This window comes from Candoia aspera, chromosome 5 (genome assembly GCF_035149785.1).
Source record: "Candoia aspera isolate rCanAsp1 chromosome 5, rCanAsp1.hap2, whole genome shotgun sequence".
NCBI lineage: Eukaryota > Metazoa > Chordata > Lepidosauria > Squamata > Boidae > Candoia > Candoia aspera.
Window position 1 is genome coordinate 48,039,192 of NC_086157.1, and position 27,319 is coordinate 48,066,510.

The 27,319-nt window shown below is 40.9% G+C and overlaps 2 protein-coding genes across 2 annotated transcripts in view; one reads left to right on the plus strand and one right to left on the minus strand.

Annotated features, from left to right (window-relative positions):
* The first annotated feature begins 1,752 nt into the window (after nucleotides 1-1,752).
* PDHA1 (pyruvate dehydrogenase E1 subunit alpha 1) lies at nucleotides 1,753-26,491 on the plus strand. Its single transcript, XM_063305153.1, has 12 exons — nucleotides 1,753-1,928; nucleotides 10,963-10,977; nucleotides 12,317-12,385; nucleotides 17,637-17,810; nucleotides 18,831-18,957; nucleotides 19,404-19,495; nucleotides 19,951-20,043; nucleotides 20,505-20,660; nucleotides 20,759-20,830; nucleotides 22,154-22,221; nucleotides 23,847-23,955; nucleotides 26,041-26,491. The coding sequence occupies exons 1-12, from the start codon at nucleotides 1,869-1,871 to the stop codon at nucleotides 26,203-26,205; spliced, it is 1,200 nt and encodes a 399-aa protein (XP_063161223.1). The 5' UTR covers nucleotides 1,753-1,868; the 3' UTR covers nucleotides 26,206-26,491.
* The window catches only part of MAP3K15 (mitogen-activated protein kinase kinase kinase 15), a 74,216-nt gene continuing 67,954 nt past the window's right edge, over nucleotides 21,058-27,319 (minus strand). Inside the window, exon 30 of the transcript XR_010068063.1 lies at nucleotides 21,058-23,472. The gene's annotated coding sequence lies outside the window, so the exon portion shown is untranslated. The remainder of the gene's footprint in view (nucleotides 23,473-27,319) is intronic.

Below are 27,319 nucleotides of genomic sequence, written 5' to 3' on the forward strand. Positions count from 1 at the left end.
GCTATCCAGAGTTGAATTGCTCATATTTTTAAAAGCTGCTCTTTCTGGCATTGTTTTATTGCTCTTCCTGCATGGGGTTGTACTGTTTTGACTGCAATCCATACTGGTAGTATTTTTATTAGAAAATACCATACAAATTATTAAAATAAATAGCAAAATGAACATTGAATCTGTTTGAGATGGTGCTTTCACTAGCTAGAACAGATATTTCAACTGGCAGTCCTTGATGTGATAAACTATAATCCTATTTGGAGAGAGTGCATTTATGGGAAAGAAACACATAGTTATTTTACTATTTAACTCCTCCCGCCTTCTCCTATCCTCCTTTCTTTAAAAAGCAACAAAAACATTTAATAATGCTACAACTAAACCACCAGATGGTTGGTGGCTCACATCCCTTTCATTCAAGAAAATTATGTTCATGTGATGTTATTAATAATGTTGTAATTCCACTTTTCCCAAGTAATCAGGCAACCTATACATAGGAACCATTGCTGTTGTTATTGGCTATGCTTTCACAGGACAAGGAATATCTAAAGAGAGGGGTGGGAAACATTTTCCCTTAGGCTGTAGTACCACCTTGCGGTCTTCTTGCTTGGTGGTTAGTATGCAGATGGGAAACTTCGTACTGACAAAAGAAATGCACCATTTTTACAGCAAATAGTTAATGTGAGTTTTATACACACACAGCAGCTTTTTCCTACTGCTGCTGCGCAAATGCAGGATGCAGTAAAGGATAGCCAGCCTTCCATCATCTTTTCACTGGAAAACATGATTAGATTTGGTTTGGATGAGGAGATAAAGTACTTTAAGATTGCAAAGGCAATTACTTCTATCAGTATTTTATTGCAATACAATAAAAATATGCAAGATAATTAGGGCCATTTCTGGACCAAAATTTTGGAGAAATTTTGGTCCAGAAATTTAAAGGAGTCACATTTTTTTTTACAATTAATATTGTACTTAGGAGGCATAAGGCCACCCAAAATACGGTATTTCAAGTTCCCACCAGGATTTTTAAAAACAGTAAGTAGCGGGTACATTTATTAATTTACCCATTATAATAAACTTGGCCATTATTATTAGAGTCATGTTAAATGTTACATAAACCTGTAAAGGGAGAATCATGGTTGTCAGAAAAATCCTGCTGACTTTATATGATTTTTCTAAAATTTATCATGTTAATAATTAGGATGCTTCAAATACGTAATTGGCAGTTCTGTTAGTAATGATTAAAATCTATCCTACATATAATTTCCTTTTCCTTGGTAGTTTTTAATTTAAATTACCAAGTTATGGATCAGTAGTCTGATGTGTGAAACAAAATTTCTGCTTATTCCTTAGTTTTAACTTCAATATCATACAGTTCCTTCAACAGTTCTGTAGAATCCAAAATAGGATTTTTAAAAATTGTATTCCTGATAACTTTCCTATAATGTATATGATTTACAAATTAAATGTTTTTATCTGAAACTTCAATTCTTACTAAGATGTTAAAGCGCAAGCAATTTCTATTAATGTACAGCTGGTCGTTGTAGTACGAGGTAGGAATGACGTGACCCGATTCGGAGATGCCGGGGGAAGCGGCGCTTTCTCCTAGGCTCGTGTGCAAATTTAAGCGCAGGGAAAAGGACAGTCGAGCGTTCGCACTACTCGCCCCCTCGCGTCGAAAAGCAGCAACGCCGGGTAGGGCGACGGTCGCCCTGGGATCCGCTTGGGGGCAAGCGAGAGCCACTCGGCTGTCACTCTGGGCAAAGGGCTCGTCGGCCTGGCGGAGGCGAAGAAGGGCGGGGCGCCGAAGTCTGAAGGAGACTCTGTCTCCGGCCTTGCTCCAGGAGACTACGGTCGGTGGGGCTTCGATACACTCCATGCGCAAGATGCTGGCCGCTCTCTCCCGCCTACTGCAAGGTCCTGCCGCCCAGAAAACGGTGAGTGTCGTGGGGACAGGAAGGGCTGGCAGTGGCCGCCGCTTGCAGCCGCCCTTGCCCCTGCGGCTGGGGCCCTTGCCGGCCGTGGGATGGCCCTTGCCAGAGGACGTGGGGTTCACACGAGCAGGGTGGGCAACTTTGCGTAACGGCGCGCGAAGCCGGCTCGGCTCTCCTTCCGAACGGTGCAGGCACGAGCTCTGGGCTTGGTTGCATCCGTCACCACTCAGGCGGTGGTGGTGTTCTGCATCGAACAAGACAGTTCGGCTTGTTTGTGCCGACCTCCCTTGGGGCTTTCACAACAAAAGAGAGGGAAAGCAAGGCCTGGGCTGGGGTCACGATTTCCTTGGAGTTGGCTTAGTTTCGACGTGGACGTTGCAGGGTTTTTGTTTTAAAGAAACCATAGAGTATTCCTTCCTATGCTGGCTGGGGAATTCTGGGAGTTGAAGTCCACGCATCCTAAAGTTGCCAAGGTTGAGAAACATTGCTTTAACCCAGTTTTTCTCAGACCTTTTTCATCCGTGGCTTCCTTCCAACCTTGTTTTTCTCCTGTGAGCCCCCCACTCCAGCTCCCAATACCGGGGAAAAAGATTGCCACTTACACACTTGGCTTAGGAATAGAATATATGTTATTTATTATAAAGACAGTATTTGCAGTATAATACACTTTGCTTTTCTGTGGGCCCCTCAGCATATGCCATGTCCCCCATTACATGTTTTTCACCTATGGCCTCCTTGAAATATCCCAGGGGGCCACATGGGTCCAGGTTGAGAATCGCTGCTCTAACCAACTGTGACTTGTTTCACAGACCAAACCCTGGCCTTAATGCAGTCTGTGAACACAAATGGATCAGGAACAAGAGTCCCTATCCTGGCTAGGTTCTTCCTGGCTCCATTTGCATGATACACTGGATAGGGTTACCTGATGTAGACTGGAAATATTAAGGCAACCCCTACGTAGCAGAACTACAGATAGCCCACACTTAACAACCATTCATTTTGTGATGGTTCTGACTTATGACGGTGCTGAAAAAACCAACTTGTGACCGGTCCTTACACTTATGACCATCGCAGCACGCTTGCAGTCACATGATCACAGTTTGAGCACTTGGCGACTGGTTTGCAATTATGACCATTGTAGTGCCTGTGGTCATGTGGTCACCATTTTCAACTTTCCCAGCAGGCTTCTAGCAAGCAAGATCAGTGGGGAATTGCATGATTCACTTAATGTCCAGATGGTTCACTTAATGCCTACGGTGATTCACTTAACACTGTAAAAAAGGTGGTAAAATCGAGTCAGGTTCACTTAATGACTGCTTCACATAGCAACCAAAATTCTGGTCCCAATTGTGGTCATTAAGTGAGGATTACTTGCAGACTTCTGAATCTCTGCTACCATCTGCTGGTCATCTGGCTTGTTGCAGAGTAGAACTTAACCACAAGTTAGGCAAACATTTAAACTTAAAAGGTTGTGTGAACTCCATATGTGTGGTTCATTTAGAGCCCAGACATTGAATAACCATTGCTCAGTTAATCATTAGTGTGTTGTGTAAGCCCAGCTCATGGTAAACAGTAAGTTAGAAAGAACGGAATCTTTGAATTCTGCTTTTTGGGTTCTTTGATAGTGTGTATCTTTTGAATATTTGATGTGCAGTCAGCCTGCATGTTCATAAAAAGTAAGTGCTTTGTCTGGCTTGGGAGGTGTTACTGAAGGATATAGTTTGTTTCAATGTCTGACTTACAGTATTAATGTAAGTACGTTATAGGGCTGTCATCAGTTGCTGTGGGGAAAAACAGTGTTATTGTCATGAGTAAGGATGGCGAGCAGGGGGCTCCCATCCAGACTGTTAAGCGCATGCGTAGCACTGAGGAATTGGTCAGCCATTCAAAGAGACACAGATTGGGACCGCCTTAACCTTTGGGGTTTATATGTCTGGGTTTTTCCCACACTTCTTCAGTTTGTTAGGATTCCTGTTATGTACAAGCAATAAAACATTAGAGACCAGTTCCTTGTCTCAGCGTGGTTCCTGGCTGTTAGGACATCAATCCTAACAAACTCCTACTCCCATCAAAAGAGGGAGGAACAAGAAATTAAGGAGAGACATTTGGAAATGTCTTCAGAAAACCAAGAAATGCGGCTCGCCATCCAACAATTGGCAGCAGCCCTGCAACAACACCAACAACAAGTAGATCTCCAGATCAACAGATTACAAGCTGCCATGCTACAGCAGTTACAACAACCAGTTCCGATTAACCCACAACCGGCGCCAGCAGCAGCAGCAGCACCTCCGCCAGTAGTCTTGAGATCCCAGGGCAGTCTACCAGAGAAGTTTGGAGGAGAAGCAGGGCAGTTGAGAACCTTTCTCACACAGTGCACTATGTTTTTCGACAGCAGACCGGCAGAGTTCCCCACAGACAGAACCAGAGTCACCTTCATCCTAAGCCTGCTAAAGGGACCAGCAGCCAAATGGGCTATTCCCATGGTGGAGAACAACGACCCGATTCTCAACGACTACCAGAACTTTTTGGCAGGGTTCCGAGCACACTTTGATGACCCGATCAGAGAGGCCACTGCCAGCCGGGAAATTCGGAAGCTCAAGCAAGGTAACAAGAGGGTGGGAATCTACATTGCTGATTTCAAGTTGTTAGCAGGAGATCTAGACTGGAATGAGAGTGCATTAAAAGACCAATTCAAACAGGGGCTGGATGAAGAAATTAAGAATGAATTAGTGCGCCAGGGAACACCAGCTACCCTAGAAGCCTTATATCAGTTGTCTGTGGTCATAGATGCCAGGCTAGAAGAGCTCAGACAGATGCAGCCGGGGAGAAACAGGACCCTCAGAGCGTTTCCAGGATTTCCAGCTCTCTCCGTAGCATCCACTCACTCAGCACCAGAGGAGCCGATGCAGATTGGGGCGAGCAGGAGGCTGAATTCCGAGGCTGAGAGGCAGAGAAGGAGAGAGAGAGCCCTTTGTTTCTACTGTGGAGCCCAGGGGCACATGGTGAGAGCTTGCCCAGCGAGAAGCCAAGCAACTTCAGTAAGACCCCCAGGGCAAGCAGCTGAAACAAGAGCCATCTCCGCCTCTGCTTCCAACCAGGGAAACTCCATCGGTCTCCCTCCACAGAGCTCAGCAGGGAGACCATCAATCAATTAAGGAGGGCTCATTCCGAGGATTCCAGGCAAGCCTTTTATTACTTACCCGTAATAACGCACGTCAGCCCAGAGCACCAGGTCAAGCTAGAGGCCATCGTGGATTCCGGAGCTTCAACCAATTTTATTGATGTGCAGACCGTACAAGACTTCAACATCCCGACCAGAGAATTGCCATGTCCCATAGAAGTGGAGACCATTGACGGCCAGCCCCTCAAGGCAGGGCTGATTAGAAGGCTCACAGAACTGGTGCAACTGACAACGGGAGACCACACTGAGTGGATCCAGCTTTATGTTACTGCATCGCTTAATGTGCCTGTAATCCTAGGCACACCTTGGCTGAGGATCCACAACCCATTGCTGAACTGGACTACGGGAGCAATCTCCTTCCCAGCTAAGGAATGCCAGCACCACAAGATTCAAGCCGCTCTCCGCTCTTCAGCAGCCAACGCAGTCACGGAAGCAGGGGGGGTCCAGTTGCCAGCCAAGTATTCAGATTTTGCAGACGTTTTCAGCGAACAAGAGGCCACAGCACTAGCCCCCCATAGGGACTGTGATTGCACCATTGAGTTGATACCAGGAGCCAGAGTTCCAGCAAAGAAACAATATCCCATGTCTCCCAAGGAACTAGCCACCTTAAAGGATTACTTGGACTCTAATCTCCAAAAGGGGTTCATCCGACCATCTACTTCCCCAGCCTCTGCTCCTACCTTCCTCATACCAAAGAAGCCTGACCCGTTGGCACCTGCAACCCAGGAGACACCCATGAGAGTGGTCCACGATTTCAGTTCCCTCAATAAAATAACAAAAAAAGAATCCTATCCTCTACCTTTAATCTCGGATCTGCTAGATCGCTTACAGAAGGCACGCATTTTTACCAGGTTGGATCTCAGGAGTGCGTACAATCTGATCCGGATGAAAGAGGGGCACGAATATCTGACTGCCTTCGACACCAGGTTTGGTAAATTTGAGTACCTTGTTATGCTCTTTGGCTTGTCTAACGCAGGAGCCATATTTTCCAGATTTATGAATCAAGTTTTCTCTGATTTACTAGATAAGTATCTGGTCATTTATCTAGATGACATATTAATTTTCTCTGAGGATGCTACAACTCATGTAACTCATGTATGTAATGTCTTGCAAAGACTGAGAGAGAACAGGCTATTCGCCAAGCTAGAGAAGTGTGCCTTTGATTTAACTGAATTACATTTCCTGGGCTATAAAGTATCAACAGAAGGCATATCGATGGATCCTTCTAAGGTCCAGGCAATTCTCTCTTGGCCACCTCCCCGAAATGTTAAAGAGGTACAAAGGATTTTAGGATTTTGCAATTTTTATAGGCGGTTTACAAAAAATTACAGTGATAAGGCTAGACCCCTCACACAGCTTTTGAAGAAAGGATCAAAATTCATTTGGGGGGAGAGACAGCAAGCAGCCTTCCAAGAATTTAAGCAACTCTTTGCATCCCAGCCGCTGTTAAGACACCCTGATCCCACGAAGCAATTTATAATGCATTCAAATGCTTCAGATATTGCCATTGGGGCAGTGTTATTGCAATATACAAACAAAACCGAGAGTACATTGCTTCCTTGTGCCTTTTTTTCACACCTGCTCTCACCAGCAGAGAGAAACTATGATGTTTTTAACAAGGAGTTGCTGGCAATTAAAGCAGCATTCCAAGAGTGGAGGCACTGGCTGGAAGGTGCAGCCCTTCCTGTGAAAGTTCGTACCGATCACAAGAATTTACAGCTTCTACAAAACACCAGATCCCTCACCCCACGCCAGATCAGATGGAGCCAGTTTTTCTCCCGTTTCAATTTTGTTATTTCTTATGTGCCTGGGGCACAAAACTGCTTGGCAGACTCCCTGTCTTGATCCTTTCAGGCAACCCCCACCACTCACCAGGAGGTACAGGCTACTATATTACAACCTCACAACTTTGATCAGTCTATGAGGGGGAGCCAAACAGAGATTTTAGCAGCAGGCAGACAAGCAGAGGACCTATTTACAAGAGTCAGAGCTCAGCAGCAACAGGACCCGTATGCCAGGGCCAGGATGGATGACCTCCAGAGGGCCCCGCAAGACACTGCCTCACCATTCAATGTGGAGGCAGGAATCCTCTGGCATAGTGGACGATTATATATTCCCCCTTCATTGAGGGAAGAAGTACTGAGACTTTGCCATGACCACCAAACGGCAGGCCACGGAGGTGTTTTCAAAACTCTCCATAGAGCTCTGAGAGACTACTGGTGGCCTAAGATGGCTGCAGACATAAAGGGTTACGTTGCTTCTTGTCACACCTGCAGACGAGCCAAGCCTCTCCCAGGGAAACCCACAGGACTCTTGCAACCCCTACCCACCCCCAGTAGGCCTTGGGATACAATCTCCATGGATTTCATCACAGATTTACCCCCGGTCCAGGGGCTGACTTCCATACTAGTGGTGGTGGACCTTTTCACAAAGATGGCGCATTTTATTCCTTGCAAGGGCCTCCCATCTGCACCAGCCACAGCGCAGTTGTTCATGGACCACGTTTTTAGGTATAGAGGCATGGTGAATCACTTGGTGAGTGACAGAGGCCCACAATTCACTTCCAGGTTCTGGAGGGCCCTTTTCCAGTCATTAGGGGTCCAGATCCACCTGTCATCAGCGCATCATCCTGCCAGTAATGGGCAAGCCGAGAAAATTAACCAATGGTTACAGCAGTATCTCAGGTGTTACACCACTTATCAGCAAAACAATTGGCCAGCCCTGCTACCCATGGCAGAATTTACATATAATAATTCTGTACAGTCCTCTACCAAGGTGTCCCCTTTCCAGGCACTCTACGGGGTTAACCCTCGGGTGTTGCCCACCTCCCCCCAGCAGGGAACTGTTCCAGCCGCTGCTGATTTTCTTAAAGAGCAACAAGCCGCACAGGAGTTGTTAAAGGAGCAGCTGAACAGGGCAAAGAGTGCTTACAAGAGAGCTGCAGATGCTCACAGAGAAGAGGGTCCAGCGATTGAGGTAGGAGACGAAGTGTGGCTCTCTACCAAGTTTTTGAACTCTACCAGACCCTCCAAGAAATTGGACCCTCTAAGTTTGTGGGCCCTTTCACTGTGGCACAGCAGATAAATCCAGTGGCTTATCGTTTACAGCTCCCAGCATCCATGAAAGTCCACCCAGTGTTTCACAGAGCCTTGCTAGCCAAAGACCCTCCCCCAAGTGCCTTGCGATCGCAATTGCCCCCCCCCACCTCCAGTAATTGTGGAGGGGGAGGAGGAATACGAAGTTGAGGACATTCTGGACTCTAGGAGGAGGGGAAGGGGCATCCAATATTTCATACACTGGAAAGGGTACCCTGAGGAAGAGCGCACGTGGGAGAATGCCAGAGATGTACATGCTCCAGCACTGGTTCATCGTTTCCATCAGCTTTTTCCTCACAAACCCAAACCTCGCACTCTACCTGAGATTCCTCTTTCGGCTGAGCAGGCAGAAGAATTCCAAGCAGATGAGTTCGTGAGTGTGCACCTCCCCCCCCCCCCCTGAAGCCTTGACTCCAGTTACAGAGGAGGTGGGGGAACCGCAGCCCTCCACCTCGGGCTTGCATTTCCCAGGGGGGAGGGGGGACGACTCTTCTAATTATCTAGATATTTTCCAGCAGCAGCCACCTGGGCCAGAAGCATTATCAGACCTGGAGAGCAGCCCTGATTCGTCTGTGGAGGAGTTTTCCTTTGAAGACTTTCCATCGTTGCCCAGTTCCCATGGGACCTTAGAAGCAGATGGCCAATCTTATCAAGACTCTGGAGGGGAGGGGGCTGAAATGGAATGTGAATCTGGAGGGGAGGGTGATGTCATGAGTAAGGATGGCGAGCAGGGGGCTCCCATCCAGACTGTCAAGCGCATGCGTAGCACTGAGGAATTGGTCAGCCATTCAAAGAGACACAGATCAGGACCGCCTTAACCTTTAGGGTTTATATGTCTGGGTTTTTCCCATGCTTCTTCAGTTTGTTAGGATTCCTGTTATGTACAAGCAATAAAACATTAGAGACCAGTTCCTTGTCTCAGCATGGTTCCTGGCTGTTAGGACAGATGTTCCCTGCATGACATCCTACTGTTTCAAACCCAGCTTGTAATCTAGAGATAAATCTGTGCCAGATTATTATCAGTTTACATTTTCACTTCAAGCCCATTTGCAGTAGGTATCAAACTGCCTCACCTCCGGGGGAAGTGTGTTCCACAGAGCGGGGGCCACAGCAGAGAAGGCTCTCTCCCTGGGCCACGCCAATCAACAGGCTCTCATGAATGGGGTCTGTAATATGCCCTCTCTGCCTGACCAGGTGGGACGGGTTGATGTAATGGGGATGAGATGGTCCCATGCCATGTAGGGCTTTAAAGGTGATGACCAACACCTTGAATTGGACCTGGAAGCAAACCGGAACCCAATGCACCTCCCACAGCAAAGTTGTTAACGTGTGCTATCCTTGGGACACCCAAGACTGCTCGCGCAGCCGCATTCTGAACCAGCTGTAGCTTCCGAATACTCTTCAAGGGTAATTTTAAAATTTATATCAACAAGGTATTTTTTTAAAAAAATGTGTTTGTTCACAGTAAGCACTAAGTTAAAACAGAAACTTTTAATTCTATTTTTTTTTTTGGATTCTTGGATAGTAGAATTGCAGGATTCCAAATAAAATTTGTTTAAAAATCCAAGGGTTTTGGGGGCTTAAAAGAAATTATTGCCCATAGTAAACCTCAATTGTCTTCTTTGTATTTAGATTCAAACACTGTACTTAGCCATGATTTTATTAATGGTTTCTTGAATAAACTACAATTTACAAGTTCATACAACACACTAAACCATGGTAGCAACAGTGGTTAGAATCTTACAAATAAGCAATGTTATGGTTTGACACTATATGTAAAATAACAATAGCCCACTCAAATTTTCCCCACTCTTAAGAGGAAGAGATGGAACTTCCATGGAACCAAAGGTTTTCTGTATCAACAGTACCTCTGTGTTGCTGGGTTCAGCCACAGTTTGTTTTGCCCCATCCAGTCCCTCACAGCTTCCAAGCAGTGGGGCCAGAGGCTGAGATGTAAAGATGGGTATCCGGGCCCTAAATCCACAGATTACCTATCCCAAGTAGAAATTAAATAAAATGGGAGAGAGGACTGAACCCTCAAACTCTTGGTCCCACAATGACACAAATTGGAACATTCCTTCTCAGGAGGGAGTGGAACCTGCAAAATTGTGCCTCAAATTCCCAGCCTTGCAGACAATCCAGTGCAAACAGTGTCCAGCCTCTCAGACAATCCAAAAGGATATCATGTTTGATGATCTTGAATACCTGTGAAAGATGAGACACAATGAGATGTGCATTATCTCCTTTGGGGTCCCATCACTGGTCAGCCACAAGAGCAACGAATGAGTCTGGTTCCCAAGTCCAGGCCTGAACTCTGATTGAGAGGGGTCCATATAATCTGTCTGCTTACGAAGACGAGCAGGAGAATCTTTTAAGAGCCAGGACTCGGGTCAACTTAAACAGTATTCCCTGTTGGCACTCTATAAATGCAATAAGTGTATGGGTTGTGTGTATGAAAATTAGTGCACAAACCTGCAGAAATATGGAGAATTACTGCAGAACATTTTGTGTGCTGCTTTAAAAATATTGACATGTTCTTCAGTGTGCTGAAATATTACAATGTAATAACTTTTTAAAGGAAGTTTTACTGTTGCATAAAAAAGAATTCAGTGCTGAATAAAAATCTTATATAGATGTTACTTGGCTAAATAAAATTGGTTGACACTAAAAGTTTATTTGTAAGGAATCATTTTTCCCACATCTGTATGATGGTAGCTGATATTCTTTTCTATTTTTGTTTTTCCCAATTATGCTGCTTTAGGGAGCTGTTAGTGAGGTAAGACCAATATTATTTTAATTGTATGAACTTTCCTCACTATTACAATCCATCATTTAATGTACAGTAGAAAAAAAAAGTTCCATTCTGATTTGTTGTTGTAGTTATTTTATTGGTCCATTTACCCATTTATTCCTGGACGGGAAATTGTAAACTTTGTACCTCTTCTGATACTGAGACATTCAGTTCAATACAAGTTATTTCTAGCATGGCTGTCATGGAGACCAAAATTGGGGCTTCAGTGTTCCTTGGCAAGAGACAATCATGTTGATTTCTACATACCTGAGAAAACAGGTCCTAGAATACATGAAATATGAGAGTATCTTTTTCTGGAAACTTAGGAAAACCTAAGTAATTTAAACATCCTTAAAAACCTTATCATTGCCTTTATTACATTACATTCCTCTTTGTTTCCTCTAATCATATATTCTTTGACATTTTGCTACTGTAGAAAATTCCCTGTTCATCCTGTATGAACATGAGTAGTAGTAATGTCTGCACATGCATGTTGCAAAACCATCACAACTGGTAGGACGGGTGATAAGCACAGAATGCATCATAGTTTGCTAAACTCTACAGTATTTAAAGCATTTAGTTTCTTAATTGCTCTTTTTTCTTACTAACTATGAAAATAGAAGGACCACACTCTGTTAACACGCTCAATTAATAGTTGCATTATTTTAACATTACTCTGATTACATTGCTTTTTTCCTTTACCACTCCCTGTTTTTTCCATTCCAAATTTTCCAAAATAGAAAAGACAAATGTGTTTCTAGGACATACATAATTTCAATTTATTTCCTGTAAAATATATTGTATTTATTATAACTGCTTAGTGCTCTCTGAGTTTGGTTGTTTGCTTGCAGATGTTTAATTACCCAACTAGGCAATATCATTAGTGCACTGATATACATTATCATGGCACTGATGATGTTACCTAGGAGGGTAATGAAACGTCTGCAAGCAAACAGCCAAGCTCAGAGAGCACCAAGGACTCCACAGTTCAACTCTGAATACAGATGTTTTCTTCTATTGGTATCTTATAATTCTTTTCTGAATTATTTTTATTATATTCCTATTTCCTTGTTTTTGTATTTTTTTCTATTTTGTGAGCCACCCAGAGTCAATTGGAATCAAGCATCATCAAAACTGAATAAGTATATAAGTAAATGTGGACAGAAATACTGCTTGTAGAATATACATTATAATTTTTAGAAGTTTAAAATTGTTGGATGTGAGTTGGAATGATCTTGTAGCAGGTAAGAATATTTTTTTTAAAATACTGTTTTAATTTAACAGCCATCTGTACGTTTGTTTCTTCCCTCTTTTTTATTGAAAGGTTGCCCGTGTGGTTGTCACTTCTCGTAATTATGCAGATTTTGCAAATGAGGCTACATTTGATATTAAGGTAAGCAGCTTTATTATTTCATTTTAGAAAGCTAATACTGGATTATAATACACTTTTATATTATGCAATATATTAAAGAATATCTTGGACATGTGGTCAAACTCTTCTGTACTGAAATATAGTGAGATTACAAAGATGTATTTTTAAATATAAAATGGGAAATGTTATTTCTTGGATTCAAATATACTTAACTGGAGATGTATAAAATACATTAACTTTTTAACAGAAGAGGGAGAGAGGGAAAGAAAGAAGGAAGAGGAGGGAGGGAGGAAGAGGGAGGGAAGGCAGGCAGGCAGGCAGGAAGATTTCTGATGCTCCCTGCAGGCTTCTGAAAAAGAGTCAATGGGGAAGCTGACAGCAAGTTGGAAGTCCCTTTTCTTTAAGCAGAAGAGATATTTGCTGATTCTAAGCCACAATGTGGGCGTTTGGCTTGCTTTTTTAGTTAACTTAAATAACTTCTTTGGGCTTAAAATAAGACTCAAAACTGAACTTTTGCAAATTATGTATGTGCATGCTGTCTTTTATATTGACCATGGTGGCTGGGTCAATGCTGGCTGGGGAATTCCGGGAGTTGAAGTCCACGTTAGACTTAAAGTTGCCAAGTTTGGGAAACACTGCTCTTGAACAGGAGTGAGCATCTAGAAATGGCTTGATGTTTTTGGTAGAAGCAAAGGTTGCAGGGAGTAGATGGGAAAGGATGCAATACGGGTCAGTGGAAGAGCTTTTCCCAAGTTTTTTGGAGGGAGGGTAGGATTGAAAATTTGTTTTTATCAATTGTGTAAAAACTTTTGTAGGGGCTGGTGTGAAATACTGATCTTTCACAATTATAGTGCAGAAATGAGAGAATATAATGCCACAGACAGGGAATTGGGGAACCATGGGGAGTCCTGTTAAATTTCATCAGGTTATACCTTTCATCAGTTTCATACTTTTTGGCTAGGGCACAATTGGACATTTCAGAGTACAGGCAGTCCTCCTTTAACAAGTGCCCTGTTTAATGACTGTTCAAAGTTACAATGGCACTGAAAAAGTAACTATATGACCAGTTCTTGCACTTACAATTGTTGCAGAGTCCCTGTGGTCACATGATCAACATTCAGGCGCCTTGCAGCATCCCATGGTCACAGGGTCACCATTTGCACACTTCACAGCTGGCTTCTGACAAGCAGAGTCAATGGACAAGCCAGCAGTAAAATTGCAAGTTGTGGTCCTGTGATATCTTGTTTACAACTACAGGTGATTTATTTAACAATCGCTACAGAAGAGGTCATAAGCCTGTTGTGGTCACATGATGTCTCGCTTAACGATCGGGTTACTTAGTGGTGGAGTTGCCAGTCCCAATTGTGATTGTTAAGCGAGGAATACTTGTATGTAGTTGAGGCAGGTACAAAACTGTTACAGTAGGGTTAGGAATTTCTGTCTAGGAAGTGCAATAGATTCTCAGGATGTTCTGTTACCCCAGTGGAACTTTTATGGGCTCAAATGTGATGCTAGAGGAAGTTGCTGCGTGATTATTTGAGAGGGGGAGAGAGAAATAAATAAAACAATTTTTAAAAAATCAGAGGTGGCAGGAAAGCTTTGGGGGATCAAGGGAAGTAGCTGGTGGTACATTGTTCCCTGTAGGAATCATGATCCCTACTTCTGGATTACTTCAATATTCTGTGTTCAAGGAGGTCACAAAGATATTTTCAGGAAGCCACTTAAAAGTGCATGAAAATCATAATTCTGTTTTTGCTCCCAGTTCTGCTTATCATTTTCCAGCAAGTGCTCTTCAAAAGCATACTGCATATCAGCCTAATGGTTCCATTTAGCTGGTATAATTTAGGTTGTTTGGTTAACTGATCTGCTGTGAATTTATCCAGTACTTTACAGCCATGTAAGTAAATGGCTATCTCTGCTACTCTTGATAATAAAATAAATACATTAATATGTTGTGTAGGTGTTAGAGAGGAATGTTCAGCGCTAGACCATTGTTTGGTACTTCACCATCCGGCAGAAAAATATTCTACCCCCTCTCGCGGTTCCCTTTTTGCAACCTTTGTTGATTTTAAGTCAGGTTTTGATCTAATACCAAGGGAGAGATTGTGGGATATTCTGAGACATTCCACGATCGATAAAAGGCTGCTAGCTCTTATTCAGTTGCTTTATTCAAATACCTCCCTGAAAATTAGATGCACCCCTTGGAGACTGGGACGCGGTGGCGCTGCGGGTTAAACCGCTGAGCTGTCGATCGGAAGGTCGGCGGTTCGAAACCGCGCGGCGGGGTGAGCTCCCGTTGTTAATCCCAGCTCCTGCTCACCTAGCAGTTCGAAAACATGCAAATGTGAGTAGATCAATAGGTACCGCTTCGGCGGGAAGGTAACGGCGTTCCGAGTCGTCATGCTGGCCACATGACCCGGAAGTGTCTATGACAACGCCGGCTCCAAGGCTTAGAAACGGAGATGAGCACCGCCCCCTAGAGTCGGATTCGACTGGACTTTACGTCAAGGGAAACCTTTACCTTTACCTTTGGAGACGTTTATCTAAAGCTGTCCCAGCTTACAGAGGTGTAAGACAAGGCTGCATATTAGCTCCATTACTTTTCAATTTGTATCTAAATCCAATAATTCAAGCGCTTGCTGTTCCAGCCCATCCACCTATTTTGGCTGATCGTGCAATTCCAGCATTATTGTATGCCGATGATGTAGTCATTATGTCTACTGTACCTCACAAGTGGGAATGAGAAAAGCACTTAGGGCACTAGCTTTATTTTGCACAGATCAAAAACTTTTAATAAATTACTAGAAAAGTAAAGTTTTAGTTTTTGCCCAATACCACTATAAGGTTCACAAATGGCAAATAAATGGGACTCCAATTGAACAGGTATGCACCTATAAATACCTTGGAGTGCAGTTTCATGCTTCTTTATCCTGGAGCGCTCATTTTCTGTACTGGGCAAGTGTTGCACAGCGTACCGCATCAGCTATTATAAAATTCTACCATTCCAAAGGATCCCATTATATTCCTGCAGCTTGCAAGGTCTTTCAAGCTAAGGTAGTCCCTCAGCTTGTCTATGGCTCTTAGATGTGCTCCCTTGCTAAGCTCAATTCTATTGAAACCATCCAGAATAAGTTTATTAGAGCCATATTGATGGCACCAAAAAGTATCAAAAATGCCATCTTATGGGTAGAGATAGGTATAGTTTCATTGGATGCCAGAGCATGGTTCCTTCTTCTTACCTTCTGGCTAAAGTTAATTATGTTGCCTATAGGTTTAGCCCCATTAATATTTAGAGATCATTTTAAGTCATCTTGGCTAAAAAAAGCCTTAGACAAAATTAAATTGTTGGGCTACTCTGTGGAAAGTCTGTGCTCATTAGGATTTGATAATGCTAGAACTGCCCTGAAACAACGAATCTGGGATATAGATCTCCAAACAAATTTAAGTAAGGTGCTACATCCCAATATCTGTCATTTTCTTCCAGAAGGGTTCATTCCAGCTTCTTATCTATTATCTATCACAACTTCGAAATTTTGTGAAGCTTTCACTTTAGCCAGGCTGTATGCACTGCTGTCAGCTGTCCTTTTTGGACGTTTTAAGGGTACTCATATGCACTTTCTACTATGTCCATGTGGTGACGGCTCAATAGAAATCCTACGCCATATGTTGTTATATTGTTCCCTCTGTAAAAATTCTAGACAGATCCTTATATATCCATTATTGAAGAAATTTCCAGGCAGGGAGAGTGACTTCTATCTAATGTTACTTCTTTCGGACAAGGACCCAAAAATATCCTCCCAGGTTGCCCAGTTTTGTGCTACCATCTGCACAATATGCCGCACCATCACTTAGATTTTGAATTTCTTAACCTAGTATTTTATTTCAATTCATTTTAGTATTTTCATTCTTAATTAATTTTGGATTGTAGTATATTAATTGCTTTTGTTTGTTTATATATATATTACTTGTTTATATATATATTACATTTATATATATATAAATGTAAGATTGTTGCTATTGTACAGTTTTACTGTGTCTGGCCTTACAGCTGTAATAAACGTGATGAAGATGATAAATATGTTGTGTAAATAAATAATAGCTTTTGCCCATTCTGAATGTACTCTTGGCTAGTTTATGAAATAGCCACGAGTGTGAATATTAAAAGTTGTTTTTCTCCTTGCCGCTTGATCCACGTTATATAAACCTGTCATATGCCTAAGGGATCTTATTTTCTAAGCAGAAGAATTTTTTTTTCTTGCATTAAAAGCGCTAAACCCCCAAGAGTTCACTGCTGCTGCTCATTCCACCCCAGGAATTTGCCATCTCTTAGCAAGATGACTAGCTGTTGACATAACGGCTCCAGGGCTGTGTGCATTGTTCTGCTTTCATATTATCAGGGGTGATATCAACCTTGGCACTTGACAGGGTTGTGCAGCCCCTGGAAAAAACAGGCTTGCAACCTCAGGGTCCTCCTGGATTCATGGCTTCTGCTGGAGGAGCAGGTGAAGACTACAACTGGGAAGACTTTTATCAAGTTTTAACTGGTGCGTCAGCTGTAGCCTTGCTTAGAACGGGTTACTTTGCAGATGGTTACTCATGCCTTTGTCACTCTGCACCTGCGTTACTACAAGATGATCTGCATAGCACTGCCTTGAAAACAGAAAGTTCAGCTGGTACAGAATGCAGCTGCTCAGTGTTGACAAATAACACTACTATAGCAGGCACTGCACGGATTACTGGTTCCTAAGTGCAGTTCAGGGTGCTGATAATTACCTGTAAAGCCTACTATACATGACTCAGGATAGTTAGAAATCCCCATCCCAATTGAATTATGGCCACTAAACCCAAATGAAAGGAAGCATCTCCTATATGGACTTATAACAGGAGAGAGCATGAAGGAGGTTGGCTTCTTACATCCTTGGGGCAAGTCATCAGGCAAGACTGGGCCCCACTCTGGAAAATAGGTGAAATGTGCTGTTACTGTTTGTTGTTGTCACAGTTTTATTGGATTTTATTAAATTGTTCCTTGTATTGTGTTTTGATTTGGTACACTGTGTAAAGTCTGCAGAGTGAGACTGTTTATAAATCAAATATCTGCTGAACTATTTGGACTTTGCGGCAGGGAGCAGATAGAGTAGTTTGCTAGGGGATTTATTTTATTCAGAGCTTATTGTTCAGAAATATTTTAGCACAAAGATATTAAGTCTATTTAGATACTCAGATACTTCGTATTTAAAAAGAGGACATGACCACTTGTCTTGATTACTTGCAGAAACATGACCTCCATCGTTTGGAAGAGGGTCCTCCCACTACAGCTGTAATGACTCGAGAACAAGGTCTCCAATATTATAAGACTATGCAGACTATTCGGCGCATGGAACTGAAAGCCGACCAGCTGTATAAGCAAAAGATTATTCGGGGTTTCTGCCATTTGTATGATGGCCAGGTGGGCAGCAGACTTCTTAGACTAGGTTTTCTGTTTTGTCTTAATAAGGCTGTTATAGGTAAAAGATTCTTCTGAATCATTCTGTATCTTGACTCTACCAGTATAAACAAACAAATTCCTAGGTGGTGGGAAAAGGTGAAGGCTTAGCATTTCTAAAAATGCTAGAATTTTGTGAACTATCTTCAGCGGTGAAATCCCATTTTGTTAGTGTGTAGTTGGAGGGAAAAATGTAATTCTTTGATCAAAAGGCTATTGCTTTAGTGACTTGAAGGTGGCAGAGCTTTAGTGACTTTTCATAGCCTGTTTAGCATTCTTTAATATGATAGAATAATTACTGCATTACAGCTAACTTTGCTAACATTTATTTTAAGTATCTCTAGACCATATTTTTAGAAAAGTAAGTATGATCAAGTGTTATGTAAGACACCTAAAGTAAAATAATAAAAGTACATAACAAGGGCCAATACTTGCTTGGGTGCAGCATCACTCTCAAAGGCCAAAGTTGATAAAAACATTTTCAGAGTGTGCTTAAGGTGTAAGCTGACCAGTAGCAAATTAATACCCATCCTTTCACTATGATACTGTGTTGCAGTGGCTTAGTGCACCACAGCTGGCATTCACTGTAGCTTCTTAGCCACATGTAAGGCCTTTCCAAGAAGTAATTGAAGTGAGTTTACCAAAGCTTTATTTGTAGTGGCTAAACTATCCCTGTTCAAAATAGCTTGTGCTGGCTTTCTGACAAAAAGGTACGTAAAGATGCTTCTTTCCATTGCAATCACTTCGGTTTCTCATCACAATGATGGCTCTATGAACACCCCAAGCCACATACTTATTCCTTTAGGGACAGTGCAGCCCCGTCTGAACAGGCAAGCCATCTGTTTCCCAGAGCTGGCTCTTTTGTTTCTTCAGAAGCCTTGTGCAGACTCGATGTTTCACATTCGTATAGAATTGTATATTGGTTACCTGTGCATTATGATACCATGCATGCTATTTTAAGACTGTTTGATTGTTTTATGACAGGAAGCTTGCTGTGTTGGACTTGAGGCAGCCATAAATCGAACAGATCATTTGATCACTGCCTACCGGGCTCATGGCTTTACATACACACGTGGTATTCCAGTTCGAGAAATTCTTGCTGAACTCACAGGTTTGTGTCCAGTAAAATGAAATATAAATAAGGAAAGGACTAAGACTACAGTAGATAGATTTAGGAGGGTTCAGTTCAGATCTCATTTCAACTATGAAAACCATCTTAATTTGCCTAGTATATCTTTGCTCAAATGGTTAGATGTATTCTATCCTTATTCCAAGAGGTTATGGTTTAATCATTCATCCATATACTGCTGCAAGTTCTCTGTATTTGGAGAATCCTGACACCATGATTTAAACATTTCTCTTGGTACAGTAACAGGTAAAATCTGGCCACTAACCTTGGAATGCTTATAATAAAAGAATTTTTATTTTGACCAATTATGGAATCTTATTAAAATTCCAGTTAAGCAAAGAGGGATGGCATATTAAAAAGCCACATATACTATTCATATTAACTTTAGTAGATCCCCAATGTAAAATACTGTATTTTGATCATTTCAGGTCGGATAGGTGGTTGTGCTAAAGGCAAAGGTGGCTCAATGCATATGTATGCCAAAAACTTCTATGGTGGTAATGGTATTGTTGGTGCCCAGGTAAGGTTCATTAATCAAACTAGCATTTTTATTGAGATGTGGATAGAGCTTTTAATGTTGGTTATACATTAGATGTGCTTCATTAATACTGCAATTTTGTGCAGGATGCTTTGTGTGTCCCTTTTATTATTTCTTTTTCTTAAATTAAGATAACTTAAATTGCTGATTGCATAATGTGGGAATCATTGCCACAAGACATGATGATAACCTTTTATTGGATGACTTTAAGGAAGGATTAGATGAATTCATAAAAGGCAGATTTATCAAGGGCAGTTAACCTTGAGATTCAGTGTTAACCTCTGGGTTGGTGACATCATGTCCTGTAATACCAGCTGGGGGGGAATATGGCAGTACCTCTGTGTGCAAGCAATCCAGATGCATCTGGTTGGCCATTACGAGAAATAACAAGGTGGTTTAAGATGGTTTATCTTATTGCATGATGTAATACATTATAGGTTCCTTTGGGAGCTGGTATCGCTTTGGCGTGTAAGTATTTTGGGAATGATGAGATCTGTGTGACATTATACGGTGATGGTGCTGCGAATCAGGTAAGTTTCCAAATTTATTCAATTAGATGCATATTTCTGTAGAGCACTATCCAATTTGACATGACAATATAACTGTACTTGCCCTTAAACACTTAACAGGTGTGTGAATACTAAGACAGCTGGTTTTATGTGGAAACTTCTCAGTAGTTTCTTCCCATGCTGCTGTGGAAGCAGTGCCCTCAGGTTCTAGAATGTAGAAAATCTGGCAAAAGTAGTTTCCATGTACATGAATAAACCAAACAATTTGCACTGAGATACTTGTTCATGCTGAATATTTGATTGCAGTTTGATTTGGATAATCTTACATCTATTTCCAGTAAGAGGACTAACATCTAGTACTTCAGGTAGACACAAGCAAATTGGACAAAACCTTACAGTGAAGTTGTATATAGATTGAAAAGGATAACACCTGAGCTGTATATTAATTTATAGATATCTAAAATGTGTTGTTATTCTTCCAGGGTCAAATATTTGAAACTTTTAATATGGCAGCCTTGTGGAAGCTGCCATGCATTTTTATCTGTGAGAACAATAGATACGGGATGGGTACTTCTGTAGAGAGAGCTGCAGCCAGTACAGATTATTACAAAAGAGGAGACTTTATTCCAGGTCTTAGGGTAAGAATAATTTTACTATTCTCCATTTTTAAAAAAGGAACATTGTAGTAATACTTTTGAATAAACTTGTGTTTTGTTTTGTTTTTTTTGGCCACTAGGTTGATGGCATGGATATTCTTGCTGTAAGAGAAGCGACAAAATTTGCTGCTGACCACTGCAGAGCAGGAAAAGTAAATTTGAGTAGAAATGACTGTAGTGTGTGTGTGTGGGTGTGCGCGCGCACGCACATTTAGGGTAGGCAGAATTTCAGTGTGGAGAAATTCTGTTTCAAATACATACAACAGTACTAAACTAGGTAGTTCTCTTCTAGCCAGATCTGTCAACTACCTTGTGATCTCCATATCTAGCTTGTAATATGATGTAAATAGTGTATGAATAATAGACATCAACTCAGGGCTTGGTTAGACCTAGCAGGCTTGATCCAGTATCTTTGAGGCTGTGTTTATTATTGAATGATAAATCAATTTCTACTTTTTAAAAATCATAAACATAATATGGACATAGGTAAGTTAACTCCACATGAAGAAATGAAGAGGTGGTGGTATTCAAAAAGGACACAGCTGAATATGTGCTCAACTGTAACCAAATGAACAGAGTCATACATATCATTAAAGTAATGAATATCCAGTAAACATCAAATTATGAATGTATGCACCTGCTATAGGTGAAATGAAGGAAGATATTCTGTGCTACATTTCAAGAGGTGCTAGGTGCAACATCGGGAAAGAATGCAGATGGGTTATCGGAAGGCAAAGCTGGGAGAAATAGAGAACCTAGAATTGCTGGATGATGTGGATTGGGTCAATGCAATGTGAAAGAATTCCCTATTGCCAATACTTGCAAAGCAACGTAAACGTTCAACTTTTTACACCTGGACATCACCAAGTTGACAACATCACAATAAACATTTATATTGTGGACCAAATAAGCAAACAGAACCTTTCATAACAGTTCTTGGCGTATCTGTTCTTAAATTAAGAAGCTCAGTGTAAGTAGGTATCTGTCCTTCTCTAGGATACAATGTGGTTTGCGTGGTTTCTTCTTTGCTGAGTTTTCAAAGCATTCAGAAAATGACAGAACTGTGATCAGCAATTTAGCACAAATTTAACCAACACTTAACAGTAGTCTGCATCTATGAATCTTAGATGCAAATGATATAAATCACAGTTACACATACTAAAAATGGGACATAGTAGTAGGTTTATTGGGACCAAGTTAAGTTCCTGAAATTTTATTTAAGTGTAAATATTAAATATAACAGAACGCTGTAAACATATAAACGTGCTGGGGAAATTTTGTAATATTTTTATTTCTGTCATGGCCAGATCTAAGTTTTTTTAAGAGAGTAATTTAAGATACAAAAGGTTAAGAGCCACTGGTCTAAATGATCACGTTAAAATAGCATGCTTGCCTACATTTAGTTATCACTGCTGCTTTTATCAGCAAAATAGAGGCATTATTTTCAAAGTTATTAAAGACTTCCATTTTAACAGGGTCCTATTGTGATGGAGCTACAGACGTATCGTTATCATGGGCATAGTATGAGTGATCCTGGAATCAGGTACAGTAATTCTCTGCTGTTGCATACGTAGTTTTTAAGGTGGTGGGAAAAACCAGATTATTTATCCTGGAGCATACTCAAAGAAAAAGTAGAAAATGCAAATATTTTAAATACAAAGTAGGGAGGCAAAAAAAATTGGCCAAGACAATAAGGCTACCAATCTATTCTACTACATGGTCTTATACCTTTTTAACAGTATCGTTTTCTTTAGGAAAAAACAGTATCTAGTAACAGAATAAAAATATTCAATGAGCAACTTAAAATCGTGATTTACAAACTGGACTGTACCCTCTCCCTACCTTGCAGGAATCACATGATAAAGCTTGTGGGGGCAAAGCAAGAGTGTTGACAAAATTCACACTGGGCTTTGTTTCTTGCTTGGCTTATGCAAGCCAGCTGCAGCTTGCCCGGGCAAAATGGGAGTGAGTTTTAATAGGTCTCACATTTTGTCTGAGCATGCCTGCACTGGATGGTTGCTTTACTGACAATTCAAGAACTCATGTATTAAATTAAAATGTAATTATTAAATTAGGTAGTACATTTATTTCTTGCCCATCCCTACCTCAAATAATGTTTATTTAAAGTTATTTATCATTTTAGCAGGTTTGGGCATTGCAGTATTTGAGAACACATGACCTAATAAGCAGGGACTAACCAACATCTTATGCCAGTATGGCCCATTATATGTGTGGCTTATTCACTTTCCTGTTGATCAAAATATTCAAAGCAAAATATAATTTATACCTGGCTTAAGCAAATCATAATCTGCTAGTAAGAACAGCTGTAAGGTTCAACTTGCACAGTCTTCCCCATGAGGAGTTTAGATAATTGACTTTGTATACATGCTTGCCTAGTCATATTAAACAGTTTCTTCCCCATTTTTTTCTCCCCCAAATTCTGAAAGTTTTGTCTACCATTTTATAACAGACTTTGTGAATGCTCAAACTCAACTGGATTTAGGACTGTTTTTTTAATAATAAACTACAAAAGTCTGCTTGACTTGCATTGAATTTTTCAAATGCTTCTATTTTTACAATTTGATGAGGACCCATAGTAGAAACAAATAATATACAACATAATACAAAAGAGTTTATAATAAAGTTTGTTTCATTAATCCTGCTATTGTTCTTTTAATATTTGAAAAAAAAAACTGTTATCAAGTGTATTTCACTATACTTCTTTCTGGCTTGTGGTCTTCTGTTCTTATTTCCCAAAATTAATATGCAATACCAGATGTACAGGAAAGTAAATCTGCAAGTAGATTTTTCTCATTTCACATCACTGATTACAATTTTTAATCAGACATTTTATAATTTAATTCATAGTGTTGATTTCAGATCCTGAATACATCTCTTAATTTCCCTTGGTTTTAAGTTGTCTTTGTTAGCATCGATGAAAAGCAAGGAATTTTAAACATAAGAGGAGTCTTTTTCCTGATGTTTTGTTTATATTTTTATTTTATTTTAAATTGTATTCCTGCCCCTGAAGGACAAGGCCTTGAATATCTCATTCCATTTTGCCATGTAAATGCCATAAACATCATGATCTTTCTTCACATTATTATTAACAATTTATTGGGAGAAATTCTTTCATATGGTTTAGCAGTATAATTGGCTTTTTTTAAGTTACCGAACAAGAGAAGAAATTCAAGAAGTAAGAAGCAAAAGCGATCCTATTACACTCTTGAAGGACAGAATGGTGAACAACAACTTAGCTAGTGTGGAGGAGCTCAAGGTAGTAATTTTTCATTTCAAATTTAATTGAAACCATTTTGCACAGGTTATGGAAATTAGATAGAAAATAACTTCTTCTCCAAATAATTTCTGATGAGTTGGGGGTACAGGTAGTCCTCATTTAACATCCACTCGTTCAGCAACCGCTTAAAGTTACAACAGTATTGAAAGAAGGGTACTTAGAGCAGTCGTGATCGCAATTTGGACGCTTGGCAACCAATTCACAATTATGGCATCGCAGTATCCTACAGTCACGTGATCACAATTTATGACCTTCACTGCCTTCCGACAAGCAAAGTCAATAGGGAAGCCAGCAGGAGGGTGCAAATGGTGATCACATGACTGTGGGACACTATGACTACATGGGATTCGCCTAATGACAGCAGTTGGGGCTGCCAGAATTGCCGTTGTAAGTTGGTTGAGTGGCATCACACCTTACAACCATGTCACTTAATAATGGCGTTCCGGGTCCCAATTACCGTTGGTAAGCAAGGACTACCTGTATCATCATTTATTTATTTCTCATATTTCTGCACCGCCCATCTCACAAGTGACTCTGGGCGGTTATACACTGTTGCCTAATGATAGTGTTAATAAAGGAAGAATCTGATGGAAGCAAGGGAATGAGCTGCAGCTGCAAAGTGACTGAAATGGAGAAGGTGGAAAAAAGCCACTGCTGTGGCTTAAGGGCAGAGGGGGACAAATATTCCTGCCCTGCCCTCTTTTTCTTCATTCTCCATGCATAGTCTGTAGTGAGGCTTTCTTCTTGTGAATGAAGATTCTGGAAAAACAGGATCCTCAATCAACAAGGAGTCTCCTGTAGATTTCAAGGAAAAAGAGGAATGTGATGGTAGCACCTGGACTGAACAAGTATACTTGCCTAGAAGTGAAAGCTGCTCATTGGTAGGCAGCCATCTGTCTGGGATGCCTTAGTTTGGATTCCTGCACTGAGAAGGGGGTGAAACTTGGAAGCCTAAATGGTCTCTTCCAACTCTTATTTTTTTATAATCTAGTGGGATTTTCTATATAATAAGCACGCATATGTTTCCTTACCCTTGCATCCCAGCACAAATTATTCTACTTGCTTTTTGTAAACGGGGGGAAAGAAATCTACCTCAAGGGCCTAGTTTCTAGTTTCCATCATAACTGGGTTAAATGGATTCATCCCCAGCTAAGCATAGCAAACTTTCATACATACTGAACTCAAGGGCCTTTCTACCCAGTAAGCAAGAATAGACTTGTGCTTTTTGGGTCCAAGTTTCCTGTCTGTCTGCCTGTATATTAATAAGAAAACATGAAATAAGGCTCAGTTAATTTTACAAATGGAATATGTTTTTTTACAATTAATTAGGTTTGAGTAATTTAGCTAAAAAATCGGGGTCTCAACATGCCGTTTTGAGTGTTGTCTGTCTAGACACACATTTGCACAGCAGTGTCATAATCATTTATTAGGGGGAAAAAAATCCAGAATTTTCTTAGCTGGCCGCCCTAGTTGACAAGGTACTAATTTTTATGTATATCTTCCTTTCGGGTAAAAATGGTCCTGCGGTGATATAACTATGCTACTGCTCTCTCAAATCTGGCTGCCCTCCCCAAAGTACTTGTCCCTGGTCAAGTGGGCAAGAATTAAAGCCCAAAACTGTAGGAGAGAATTACTGTAGCAAGAGATAGAAACTGCTCCTACATTATTATAATTAAATAATACACAAGTTGTTAGTGGAATTCCTGGGTAGATATTCAAATATGAGAAAGGCATAACACGTGGGTAACAGATGTGAGGACTACTTTTTTAAAAATGATCATGATTAGAATTTCTATAGCTTGAAGTATTTAGGCCAGTGTTTCTCAACCTTAGCAATTTTAAGATGAGTGGACTTCAGCTTAGAGTTAAAGTCCACCCATTTTAAAGCTGCTGAGGTTGAGAAACACCTCAGACTTATATTAGAACTGCGGGGGGGGGGGGGGGCGCTTCCAGATTATTACAGTAGCAAGCTGTTTGTTAGTAATCTAAGTTTAAAGCACTTAACTATGGATATGGGAAGGGTTTCTTCTTTTGTCTACTAATATTTTATTGTTTCTGGTGTAGGAGATGGATGTGGAAGTAAGAAAAGAGATTGAGGATGCAGCACAATTTGCCACAACTGATCCCGAACCACCTCTGGAAGAATTAGGCAATCATATCTATTATAAAGAACCACCCTTTGAAGTGCGTGGTCCCAATCAGTGGATTAGGTACAAATCTGTTGGCTAAGGGAATTCTAATTCAGCAGCCACTTAAACTGATAGATGTTATTTTGGAGTTTTAACCGTTACATCTGTTCTAAGGGATAAAAGCCAGAGAAGTTTTTTGGTCACAAAATTTTAAGGATGGTGGGGAAAAGAAAAATTACATGGAATTCTGAAAGAAAGCTGTGCAAGATGTAAATTAAACAAAGTTTATTAAGTTTCAGTGTGTTATGCATTGCTGTATGATGAAAATTACACAGCTAAAATGACATTATTTACATTAATAAAAATGGCTCATCAAGTTTTTCTGAGCATATATTGCCCATGGACTTTACGTATATCTCCTTTGCCTTCTTCCCTTCATCACTTTTCAAGGAAAGAAGTTTTCTTCCATTGTATTTACGTTTAAATTTAGTATTTTAAATATACACTTAATTCCGCCTGAGAGCCAGTTTGGTGTAGTGCAGTGATGGCGAACCTACGACACGTGTATCAAAGGAGATATGCTATGATGTTTTGGGTGACACACCAGCATTCATCAACACCTGATAACTATTCTCCCTGTTTGAGTTACCAAAGAAACTGAATGAACAAAAGGCACTGCAACTCCCATCCCCTTATCTCCCCCCATCTCTGCCCTTTTGGCTGCCCAAAATTAGATTGTATTTTTTTAAAAATAAATGAATAGGTAAATAATTGTTTCTCTTTTGTTTGGGGTGGAGGGTGCCATGCCAGCAGAGTCAAATTAGGCATTTTCTGAATTTTTGACATCCTGAGCCCAAAAGGTTCGCCATCACTGGAGTAGTGGTTAAGGCATCAGCTAGAAACCGGGAGACTGTGAATTCTAGTTCCATCTTAGGCACAAAGCCAGCTGGGTGACCTTGGGCCAGTCACTTTCTGTCAGCCCTAGGAAGAAGGCAATGGCAAACCACTTCTGAAAAACCTTGCCAAAAAAACTGCAAGGACTTGTCCAGGCAGTCTCCCAGAATTGGACACGATTGAATGGATTTAAAAAAATGGAGTCTGTAATCTGCCCTTGGCATATACCTATGTTCTTTGGACTGGTTCTCCTGTATTTAACAACTGTTGCTATTGTTTTGTATTGATCTTGGCATTAGCACTAAATATGAGATAGTAAC